Raw genomic sequence first — 12,567 nt, forward strand, 5'->3', positions numbered from 1 at the left:
ATATTTCTTATTTGGCCTTGTTCAGATCGTTAGCTCTAGGAAAATCCTAACTCTGGATTGCTTGCTTATTCTGATCCCTGAGTCCACCTGGCTCTGCAGCTTCTTAGTTCTGTCCAAGTCCTTTCCCTGGCTCTTCATCCAACAATCTAGACCCAGTGCAGCTTTGGTCCTGATGCTGACACTTTGTGATTCTGAAGGACAGGATCTCAACCAATGATGGGGTTCAGACTTAAAAGCCCTGCAGATAAGTCACCAAAAGGTAGTGTACTTCCATGGGGATCAAACCCAACGGAACCTGCCAGTCTCAACATATGGCTACCTAAAAAATAAATCCCATTTGAAAGATTTCCCCATCACTCTACTCACACCATCAGAAATCCATCACTGTCACCACCAACACACCTGCAACATATAGTCGGGGGTGTATAAGGAAAGTCTGTACATGCTAAGGGAAATTTATCTCTGGAGGCAAAAATAGTGTTTTATATAAGGACAATATGGGAAAGTGGGAACATTTTTTTTTCTGGTATTACATGGTAATAATTTCAGTATCTTTTCATGTTTTTTTTTTTGTGTGTGTCTGTTTCATAATTCCAAGTCCCAGCTCCTGAAATATCTGTGGGAGACAGAGAAAAGAACGGCTTGTTCTTTTGGCAGCCAACTCCTTCCAGTTACTATTTTCAATTACCAAGGGGATGAGGTAGAGCATCTCCCTGACTGAAATAAAAAGTAAGAACACAAAAATTTCTACCTCTGCAGTGCTTGGCATAGTGGGATGACCCCTGACTTTTATCTTTACTTTCTGGAAATGCAATTTAAGATCCATCTGCAGAAGCAGACACTCTTTCTCACTTCCAGTCTTGATGCGGTTTGTTGTAGCTCATATTCATTCTGCATGTGTCTCTGGTGTTCAGGATGCTGGGCTTGGGAAAATGTCTTTCTAAGTGAGCCTCATAGCTCAACTCTGCCACACCACATGTTATCTGTCAAAGAGGACAGCCACCTGCTTAGGGCATCAAACAGAGCAGTCTCCCAGCAAGTCCTGAGACTCAGTCCCTGCATTTTCATCCACCTCATTTGAGGTTGTCTTATGTGAGATAAACACAGGAAATAAAATGGATGAAGACAATCCTTATTGCACCTCTGTACTCCTCAGGAACACATCATGTGGTGGATGGAGTAAATGGGAGGAACATGAAGATTTATTCCAGCCACACCTAGAAGAATAGAAATTACCCCCTCTCCTACTGCCCCCAAACACACTGACACGAGTACCAGTTAAAGCCCATCAAATGGTAAATATCTGTCAATCAGCAGCAGGCAGAGTTTGCTTGTGTTGACATTACTGCTCTCAATCTAATGATACATCTGTTTTTCTTAGGGGCTCTCAGAAATGTGAAAAGACATGTTTCCTCTTTCCATCAAGTAGTGGAATATATTTGTGAGGAAATCATTTGTCAGGCTCTTTTTAAAAAGTTCTATTGAGACTTCTTTCTGATTTGCCCCCACAATTTCCTGTGTCCATACCCCAATCAGAACACTTCCATTCAAGTTGGTTCCTTATTAACCTATCCACGTTGTCCCGGAATGCAGGCTTCCCGATGCCAGGGCCATGTCAGTCTTACCCATCTCTGCCTCTTCAGGCTCTAGCACAATGCTTCATTTATATCATCCAATAAATACCTAATCAATGAACAAACGAGCCTCTTCAGAGAACTGAGGTCATATGCTGTGGTGGAAAGTACCTGAGAGCTTGGGGGAAGAACCGGCTTAGGTTTGCTCTGTTTGCTATGAATGGAGAGACTCTGAGCTTCTCACCCTCTCTGAGCCCCGGTTTCCTTGTCTGTAAAATGGGAATCACAAGGAGGACTTCTCAGGGATGTTGTGAGAACTAAGTGAGATACAATGTATACAGTGCTTGGCATCTAGTAGGCTTAAAATATTTATTTCCTCCCTTTTTCCTCTCCCTCAGAGAAATTATAATGAATACACTTTTGATTGCTGATGAAGTATTGAATGGCTTGTACAAAATGTAAATATAAAATCTTACTGACAGGTGTTTATGTACTCACCTAATGTGTATCATTGGAAACTATGGTGGCTTTAATGCTGTTAGACTGCTTCTCTCAACCCTGGCTCACATCAGATTCGGCAGATAATTTTTTTTTTCTTTTAGACTGAGTTTTGCTGCGTCGCCCAAGCTGGAGTGCAGTGGCGCGATCTCGGCTCACTGCAACCTCTGCCTCCTGGGTTCAAGCGATTCTCCTGCCTCAGCCTCCCAAGTATCGCTGGAGAATTTTTTTTTAAATCACCATGTCCTAACCACACCCCAGACCAATAACCTCAGAATCTCTGTGGTCAGGACCCAGCCATTAGTAAGTCTTAAAGCTCCAGGCGTGATTCCAACAGCAACCAAGATTATGAACCACTGGATAAGATGGTACAATGGCCAGAAACCTGGGGAAACAGAGATATTCCTTCTGCTACACTCAGCGAATGCTCTGCATTGGTGTTTGTTTAGGGCTAAAAGCCACAGCTAACAACGATAAGCATTAGTTTGCTTTCGTTTGTTACCAGGTGAGGGTACCACTTTAATTTCCTCAAGGAGAGAGGTGACCATGGTCTAGAGTAAGATTCAGATATTTCTGGCTATGCTGTCCATACTTGTAACACGTTTTTAAAAACTATGTTCTTTAAATATCGGTATCTGCCTCAGATACAGAACATCTTCTTTTCTCTTTCTTTTCTCCTCCCCTGTCTATTCCTCTTTCTGTGTCACTCCGTCTACCTAACACTCAGTTCAGAAATCACAAAGTCCTTTAATGAGGTTTTTACATCAGTGTTCTCAACACTGGTTGTACCTTAAAATCACCTGGGAAGTTAAAAAAAATCTGGGCCCACATCAGACCAATTAACTAACAGTCCCTGAGGGATGGGGCCCAGACATTGGTATTTTTAAGAAGTTCCCAGGTGATTCTCAATCTACAGCCAGGTTAAGAACCATTGTTTTATGTCAAGGTTTCTTCTTCCCCTCCTCTCAGCCCCTCAGATCCACATTCCTATTAACCCCAGAGTAGCTTTCATGTTGAAAATAATAATAATAATAATAATAATAATAATAAACCCAGATTTTTTTTCTTTCCTTTTTGAAAGAAAAAAACATCTGTTCTACCCACATTGATGTTCATTCTTGATTAATTCAGCAAACATTACTATTAAGAACTTGCTAGGCACAAGACACTGGCTCTGCTAGATGCTGGGAATGGAAAGAGGGAAGAAAGAATTTGTTCCTTCATGCTGCTGACTACAGGAACACAAATAACTTCAACAGAATGTAGCATGTGCTAGGAGTACAACAGATACTACTTGCCAAGCTTCACTGAACCCTTTCCATCCTCCCGTGTTATCCCACTTCATCCTCACATGACCCTTATGTGGTAAGGATTCTGAAGATCACTACTTTTCAGAGGAAGGCAAGGTTTAGAGAGACAAGTGAACACGTACAAGGACACTCAGGTCCTAAGAGGTGCGGCCGGGATTTCAACCCAGGGTTTCCTCTTGATTTTGTATTCTAGCCTTTACGCTCAAGGAGAAGAGTGAGCCTCACAAAACTTAATTTATTTTAAGAATTTATTTATTATTAAACGTTGGGGTTGCGTTCTTCTCAGGCAAAGTAAATTTTAAGTATCATGGCAACAGACTCCAGAGATTTCTCATTTACAAACATTGTATAAAGAGAGAAGTTGATGCTTTGAGTAAATCACAAAAGCAACATATCCATAGGGTATGTTGCTCTTGTCTTACTCCTCGAGTCAAGTGTAACAGTCGCATGGTCAGATTTCATGGGAGAGAAGAAGTATGGCCTGGCCAACGAGGGCAGTTAGGCTGAATTTCGGAAAGTGAGAATTGGAGGGAACCTTAGGAACCAAGGCCTGCCACACTAGACAGAAGAAGAAACTAAAGTCTAAAGAGAAAAAGAACTTCCAAAATCAGACTGCTAGTTGGTGGTGGAACTGGACCTTGAATTCAGCCAGCATGTTTCCCCCAACTTCTTTCAGCAAAACCCACCACCTCCCAACTTGAGGCTCAAATAGATGATTCCATAGTGAGGAAAGAACAATGAGCAAATTAAGAAATTGTTCCTATTTACTCTATTCCTGAGCCTGATGTTAAGCAAAGGCTTTTGCTTTGGTTAGAGTTGTGGGTACACCAGAGCGATTTAGTAGAGCCTGGCTCAATATTAGAAACTTCACACTTGAAAAGAAGCATATAAAAATTCCCTAGTTCCATTTGCTACTACAAAATCAAAGCATAAGCCCTTATTCAGCATGAACTAAAGACCAACAAAAGTTTTAATATTGCTAATTGTCCTTTTTCTAAGACCACAGTTTATTTTACCTTTAGTCCAAATACAGTCCATTTGGACTGTAACTCCCCAAGCCATTTATTGCCTCAGTCCTGTGTCTCTGAAGTCTTACATTCCTTAGCCATTGGGGGTCAAGGCCCACCTGGGCTCACCTCTTACTCCATCCCTGCCCTCCAGCTCTGGTGTGAATCTACCCTCCGTTTCCCTAAGCCCAGAGGTAAGTTAGATGCCTCCCCTGCAGAACCAGGCATTCAGCCAGACAGGGAGTGAGCATTCCTAAAACCCCTGGATTCATTCTCTTGAAAGCCTCATGGTGTACGCCAGACTGAACAGCTAGCTGTGGTAGGAGCAGGAGAACAGCCAGCCTCAGTAAGAGGCGCTGAAGAGGCCAATCAAACCTCTTTTGACAAAGCTCATTTCTAGAACAGGATATTATGAGGGTGGGCAGCCCATCTGCCTGGGGTGTTTTCACCCGCTCAGCCCTCATGGTTTAGGTGGACACCAAGCACAGCCCACCTCAGCCACAAGCAGTCCTCAGGGACTTCCAACTCCCAGTAGTCTTTCTGTTACTATGGATACTTGGCTCTTGGGACAGAGGTTGGCTTGCCCAGGGTCACGTCAGCACCCTGGTAATAAGTGCTGCAAGTGTCCAGGCAGACAAGGCTCCTTTTCCTGCTGGACACATCCACAATGAGAGATGAAGGGTGAGCATCCCTGCATAGCTTCTCTGCCCGTCTCTCTGCTAGATGCTGTGTCTGCATTCTCTTATGGTTCCCAGTCGTAGCTACATAGATAGCTACAGTGAGTACCATGAGGGCAGGTCATGGGGCTAAATGCCGAGTCCAGGTAAGATTCCCAATCACAGAGAAAGGATTATGGTTTCCCCGACTTCCCTAATAAGGTACAGTCCATGTCCTAGAACACTGACTTCCAATTTTTAATGTACACACCATTTACCTGGAGATTTCATTAACATATACTTTCGGATTCACAAGTCTGGGATAAGGCCAGAAATTTTGCATTCCTAATCTGCTCCCAAGTGATGCTGGTGCTGCTGGGCCCAGGGCCCACACTGAGTAGCAACATACTAGGTCAGCGGTGCACAAAATCACCTGGAGGGCTAATTGAACCACAGATTGCTGGGCCACACTCTGCTCACCCATAGACTATTTAAGCAACACTGCCTTATTCATGAATCCACCCCTCAGATCAGTCTCTGCTTTGGAATTCTTTGACCCTTAGACTATTTAACAACATTGCCACGTACTCTTGTGTATAGGGCTTTAAGAGTATGCGCTGTTTCAATGCCTATAGCAACAGCAAAGGAACCACAGCAAACATTTATGTTATGAGATTCTGATGTAATGGGTTCAGTTATGGGCCCTTGAACTCGCATTTCAAACATATCCTCAGGTGATGCTAATGCTGCTGATATGGGGATCACATTTTGAGAGCCGCTGTCCTAGGTCATTCCGGAGATGTCAGCTGTTGTGGCTTAATTATCACGATTAAAAGCAGTGGTTCTTGGCCCTGGCCACACAGCTGAATCACCTGAGGAGCTTTTCGCTGTTGCCCAAGTTCCATTTAGAGGTAGTTAAATCAGAATATCAGGGCATGGGGCCTGGGGAGTGTCATTTAAAAAAAGTCCCCAGACAGACTGCAAGGCGAGTAGCCCTTCCTGGGACTACACAGAGCACTAGCTGCATACCTGTGAATAGGCCTGGGTTTCAGCTGCACACCTGTGAACAGGCCTGGGTCTCAGATGCAGTCTGTTCACAGCACAGATGAAAATTCAAGGACAGACTATGTTGACAAAAGTGAACAGAATTTACTAGACTGTCTCTCCTCTGGTCAGGAGTGAAGTCCCTTTGAATGCTGGTCTTTACTCTTTCAGGTCATCAAAAGAAACACAGTACTTTAAAGTTCAGTATGACTGCTAAGGTCCCCCTGACAATCTCAGGATTTCCATATCCTTCAGGATAAGCGGGGACATGGCCCAACTGCGTTTTATAGTTGATGGCCTTAGTTCCTGTCTACCTCGTGCTGGAGAGTGAGAAACCTGAGCCAACAAGGACCTGGGTAGGAGGGCAGTGGAGTGGGTTGGGAGGTAGAGTTATGTATGGGCTCTAGCATTCCCCTGGGATATGACCAGCCATGTGACTTCTTTTCTTCTGGACCAGTGGATCACCATGGTGCTCTCTCATTCTAACATCAAAGGCTGACTTGGGGAGTGGGAAGTATAACAGTAAGGACTCACTCACTTGTTAGATAAATTTTGAATAAATCTTGAGCAGGAAAAGAAGTTAAATCTGAGTAACTCAGCCATGTTTTTCTGAGAAGTTACAAAATTATATGATCTTGTCATAAATGTTTATCAGTACTGCTTATACTCACCCAAAGACCAGTGATTAAAAATTGAGGAGACTAAGAAGCAGGAACAGGAGACAAGGAGATAGCTTAGGAGTAGAGGATAGGGCTAGAGAATGCGTGCTGGCAGCAGGGGTCGGGAGCAGAAGAGGAAACCGCTACACATGTGAATACAATCCATATGAATGTCTGACTGCTTCTGGTTTGTTTTTCCAGGCTACCATTTTTTAAAGGAACCTGTGCTGATTGCCATCATCGGTTCTCTCACTCTCTCTGCAGACCAGGAGACCCTGGCCCTATTCTCAACTTGAGCACAGCCTAACTGGGTAACCTTGGGAACTGTTTCAGCTCTCATGGCTTCCGTTTCTTTTCTTTTTTTTTTTCATCTGACTCCTGCACAGGCTGGAGTGCAGTGACATGGTCTCTGCTCACTGCAGCCTCCATCTCCCAGGTTGAAGAGATTCTCCTGCCTCAGCCTCCCAAGTAGCTGGGATTACAGGCATCCACCACCACACCTGGATAATTTTTGTATTTTTAGTAGACATGGGGTTTCACCATGTTGGCCAGGCTGCTCTCGAACTCCTGACCTCAAATGATCCACCCACCTCAGCCTTCCAAAATGCTGGGATTACAGGCATGAGCCACCACACCTGGTCTCGTTTCCTTTCTTTTTCTTTTCTTTTTTTTTTTAAATGTGGGTAAAAGTCTCTATTCTTTGTATCTGTAGGAATAAAATGAATAAACGATGTAGCAGTGCTCCTTGCAGGCTAGCTGGTATGCTTGTTTTCATCATCTCCCCTGCCAGAAGAATGAGCGAGGTCACCCACCTGATGCCTGGACCTCCATGATGTACTGGTGCAGATCCTGTCCCTGCTGGATGACCTCAAAAGTCATGTTGTTCATGGCTAGCTTCCGTTCTGTGTGGCGCTGCAGCCGCTGTTCTGCCAGGGTTAGGTCTTCTGTGTTGAAGTCATTCATCTGCCGAAGCAAGTCTTCATTCCAGGCGTCTAGCTCTGCTGTCACCTGTGAGGGAACCACTGTCGTCAGCACAGGGTCCACGAGAGACTGTTAGGTTAAGACTTACAATTCCAAGCCTTATTCATGAATCCACCCCTCAGATAAGTCTCTGCTTTGGAATTCTTCAGCCCTTAGACTATTTAAGCAACATTGACGTGCACTCTTGTATACATGGATCCAAGAGTGCTCTCTAGGTTTTTCAATGCCTATAGCAACAGAAAAGGAACAGCAGCAAACATTTATATTATGAATTATGGCTTATAGAGTTTTTGCATACTCCTTGCTGTTCAATCCTCACAATAACCCAGTGAGGCAGGCATGATGGAGATCTCCAGGTCCATCTTCTAGAAGAGGAAGTTGACCCTCACACAGACAGATGAGGTGATTTAACCTGCCAGAGACAGATAAAGTTCTTCTACTAACTGCAAAGACTTTGTCTACCATCCCACCGTGGTTGCTGTAACAATTTTCATAACTAAAGAGGTTCTCAGAAATTAAGTAGTGAGTTTATTTCAGAAACAGAAACAGAGGACTAGAAAAGCCTGGTGAATGGCCCAAAGTTACACAATCAGTTAAAGAGCAGTGTCCATCAAACCCAGGGGTCCCACTCTGGTTCCCATGTTGTATTGTGCAACATTCTGTCCTTCTATTACAAAGGTTGACACCTAAAAATAGTGACTAAACACTAAACAAAATATAAATGTGTGGCATACCTCCAGAAATTCAAGCAGATTTAATCAATTGAAAGGCATTCATGATTCTAATGAATACTAAAGCATGTAATGAATGGAAACATTGCCCTAATAGCAACTTGCTAATTGTTCATTTCTCTACACCTTAACTCACATGACTTCACCAGGTCTACTCTCAGTTTTCTGCTAATAGGGACTAAATCCTATACTTCCTTTACAATCTCTGCAATCATCCACAGACTAGGAACTCAGAAGACTGAACTAGATAACTCCACCTATGTGAATCAAAATTAAAAGTCTGTAAATGTGGTTTTCAGATCTGCTATCTCGTGATACCCCCATGACACCCCTGTGAAGGTGACAGCATGTGTACTGTCATCCTCTTTTCTCAGGAGAGGAAAGTGTCACTCCAGGTCACACATTCCCAGGATGGCCCAGGCCATCTAAGCATATATCCCAGAGCCTTAGTTGAGTGGTTTTCATGATGCTGGGTCTCACACCAGCTCCCACATGGCATAACCTTCCAAGTTATCAAAAACTGCTGCTCCAGGAGCATCAGTGACACAGGGAGACAGACGATGGACTGAAGCAAGTGGGAGCAGTGCTCTTATATCCCATGCTGGGGCACACATGCTGGGATGGGAAAGCCCAGCAGCCCCTCACAAGGGGCTGCTGTCTGGGTCACAGGATTTCATTTTTGTCTAACAGCAAGACCCTTCTTCAAGCAAAACAGAAACAGGTTAAATTGTACTTGCTCTCTTTGAGGCAGAAATGGGGACATTGAAAATATCACCCTCGCTGCCCTAGGTTCTCACTTCACACCCCATATCTTTTCAGGTCAATTGAGAGAACTGCTGAGCTCAGCAGGAAAACCCAGCATTACTTATTGCGGGGCATCCTTGGGGGATCCGGGAACCAGTGGGTTGACAGGCAACGTAGGTTTTTGTTGTAGCCCCATCTTTGAAAAGTACTTCATTGTCTAACTCAAGAATGGGGTTAGACTCATGAGACTAAAAGAGATTATTTTTAAAAAGATAATTTAGCCTGGGTGCAGTGGCTTGTGCCTATAATCCCAGTGCTTTGGGAGGCCAAGGTGGGAGGATCACTTGAGGCCAGGAGTTCAAGACCAGCCTGGTCAATGCAGTGAGACCCTGTCTCTCCAAAACAAATAATAATAAATTAGCCAGGCATGGTGGCATGCACCTGTTGTCTTTGCAACTTGGAAGACTGAGGCAGGAGAATCACTTGAGCCCAGGAGTTCAAGGATGCAGTGAGCGATTATTATGCCACTGTACTCCAGCTTGGGTGATAGAGACCCTGTTTCTTCTAAAAAAAAGAAAAAAAAAAAAAAAAAAAGCCATAATTTAAAACATAAATAGGCTTTTATAGTTTTACAGAACTAGGCCTGTAAATATCTTTTTTCGTTACTGCATTTTAAAAACTGATGTATAATTTACATACAAAATACACATATTTTAAGCATTCAGTTCTGAGTCTTGACAATTTTATACACCCATGTAGTCATCGCCAAAATTAAACTATAGAGCCTTTCCATCACTCTAGAGAACCTACTTGTGCCCCCTTCCAATCCATTCCTCCCCTCCCCAACCCACAACTAGGTACCAATTTCTGATTTCTATCATCATAGATGTAGTTTTGCCTATTCTTGAATTTCATATGAATGAAATCATACAGAATATATTTTTTTAACATTTGTTTTTTTCACAACATGTTGTATCAAGATTCATCCATGTGGCTGTGTATGCATAGTTCATTCCTTGCTACAGCTGAATAGAGTACCATTGTATAGATAGGCCACAATGTGCTTATCCATTCTCCTCCTAATGAATTCTTGGGTTGTTTCCAGTGTTTAGCTAATACAAATAAGGTTGATGTGAAAGTTCTTATAGATGCCTTTCTGGGGACATAGGTTTTCATTGCTCTTGCATAATTACCTAGGGGTGGAATTACATATAGGCCATAGGGTAGGTGTATGTTCAACTTTATAAGGGAACCATCAGAGTTCCTCAAAATGATCGTAGTATTTTACATTCCCAGTAGCAATGTATTCAAGTTCCAGTTGCTCTACATCCTCACCATCATTTGGCATTACCAGTCTATTTAATTTTAGCCATGCTAGGAGGTGTGAAGCGCTATTTCATTATGGTTTTAAGTTGTATTTTCCTGATGATTCATGATGGTGAGAACATTTTCAAATGTTTATTGACCATTTGTATATCTACTTTTGTAAGATGTCTTTTCAAGTCTTTTGCCCTTTTTAAAAAATTGAGTTAATTTTTCATTGTAGATTTGTAAAAGTTCTAAATATATTCTGGATGTAAGTTCTTTATTGGATAATATATGGAAAATAGCCCAAACCACAATTTTTACTCCATTTTCTGGCCTACAAACTAAGAGGAATTAGAATAAAACTAAGACAACAAGCATGAAAGGAAGAGCCTGCCTTTTCTTTCGATTTTAGGTTCTGTTTGTTTCTGTGAAACTGAGTCTATGAGGTTATCTATTTGCTGCAGGAAGATCCAAGGAGTCCCATAGCCAGGAATCTATGGAGTAGAAGGTGTCGACGGTCCTGGTGAGGGAGAACAGAGTCAGGTCAGAGGGCTTTAGCTGAGAGAGTGATCTCAGAGGTCTGGAATCTTGGGAATTCTAATCTAAGCTAAATGTGAAATATGTCCAGGATTCTATATCTGGTGTTTCTATATTCTTTCCTCTCCTCTCCTTACTCTCCTCCACTCTCATCGCCTGACACCATTGAATTGAGGAACCCAGGTCTGTTATGAAGCCTGGAGAATGGGAATTTCCAGGGCCTCCTCCTAAGGCTGCCCTCCCTGGGTCCACAGGCTCTCTCCTCTTTCTTTTGGACTCCCCTTCCTTCTCTCCCCCAGGCACTGATGCCCACAGCTTTCAATTAGTCTGATTTGTGTGTGTTTAATGTATACTGGAATTTAAATTATTCTCTTTCCTAAGTATTTTCTGTTTCCTCTAGGGATGTTTTTTTCATTAGGTTCTTCCTCCCCATCTTCTTTCTGGGGCATAAGGTTGGAAGACAATAGGGGCCCATTTTTTAAAAAGAAAAATAGTTGTTTTCAAACATGAAGTTGACCTTACTGCTAATAAACAAACCTTTTTTCCAGCCTTACCCTGTGCTCTTGTTATGAACCAGTCAGATGGTTTACTTGCTGATGCTAACAGCAAGTTCTGCTGTCTCCAGCCTTCTTCACTGGTCTAATAGCCCTGAAATGCCCTTGTCCTTCCTCCCAATCTGCTTAAGCCCTGACCACCCTTCAGAGTAAACCCTCTGGCATGAAGAGCTTCACGACAACACCCAGACCCAGATATTTTTCTCTGGCTTATCTAATAACATGGGTCATGGGTGAGTTTGCTAATACAGAGAGACAAGACTGAAAAGAAAAACCTGTGCCAGCGAGTGAATTTAGTGATTTAACTCCATCTGGAGAGAATTTGTTCAGGCTAGAAACTAGGGCCTGAAGCCAGTGAATGTAAGATGGAACACAAGGTTCCCAGAGGGTATTCCACTTTCAGTCAACCTATTTTGCTTTCTCCTTCCACTCAGTTACCTCCGTCTCAGCTCCTGGCCCGCTCAGTTCCCCACTTGCTCTAGTGGCCTCTGTCTCCCTTACTCTCCTGAATTAATTGGAGAGTTAGGAAATGATGACTTATTTGACAGATACATCAGCAATATTTCTATTCTAACAATTATCTACTCTGAGACATCAATAAGGGAAACCAGAGAAAGAGCCAAAATAAAATTTAAAAAAGGGTAAGAGGCAGTGGGAAATGGAAAATGAGAAGCCTCACTTCACAAAGAAGCCCAAGCTGTTCCTGCCAGATGAGATCCACCAAATCTAGTATTCTGCCATGAAAATTTGCTTCATAGGAGTTGGTTTAGCAGTCGCCTTGAGCTCTGTTTTCAGAGAGCTCTCTCCACTGGTTCCTCCTGTTTTCTTGGTATTCCCCGGTATTTATGTGTAGAGAAAGCTATAATCCCTCTTCCCCAGATGTTTTCATATGTATCTGCCTGAATCAAAATTCACCTGCCCCCCTTTTATTCCCACTCCCTATGGTCTACCCACTTCAACTCTT

The 12,567-nt window shown here is 43.0% G+C and overlaps 1 protein-coding gene across 12 annotated transcripts in view; it reads right to left on the reverse strand.

The window, feature by feature from the left end:
* KALRN (kalirin RhoGEF kinase) overlaps positions 1 to 12,567 on the reverse strand; it is a 684,488-nt gene that overhangs the window by 285,898 nt on the left and 386,023 nt on the right. For all 12 annotated transcript variants that reach the window (XM_017855309.1, XM_017855307.1, XM_017855308.1 and 9 more), the window contains exon 14: positions 7,561 to 7,756. In XM_017855309.1, coding sequence (XP_017710798.1) covers positions 7,561 to 7,756 — 196 coding nt within the window. The remainder of the gene's footprint in view (positions 1 to 7,560; positions 7,757 to 12,567) is intronic.

The sequence above is a fragment of the Rhinopithecus bieti genome, unplaced genomic scaffold (assembly GCF_001698545.2).
Source record: "Rhinopithecus bieti isolate Rb0 unplaced genomic scaffold, ASM169854v2 scaffold_39586, whole genome shotgun sequence".
In the NCBI taxonomy this organism is placed as follows: Eukaryota; Metazoa; Chordata; class Mammalia; order Primates; family Cercopithecidae; genus Rhinopithecus; species Rhinopithecus bieti.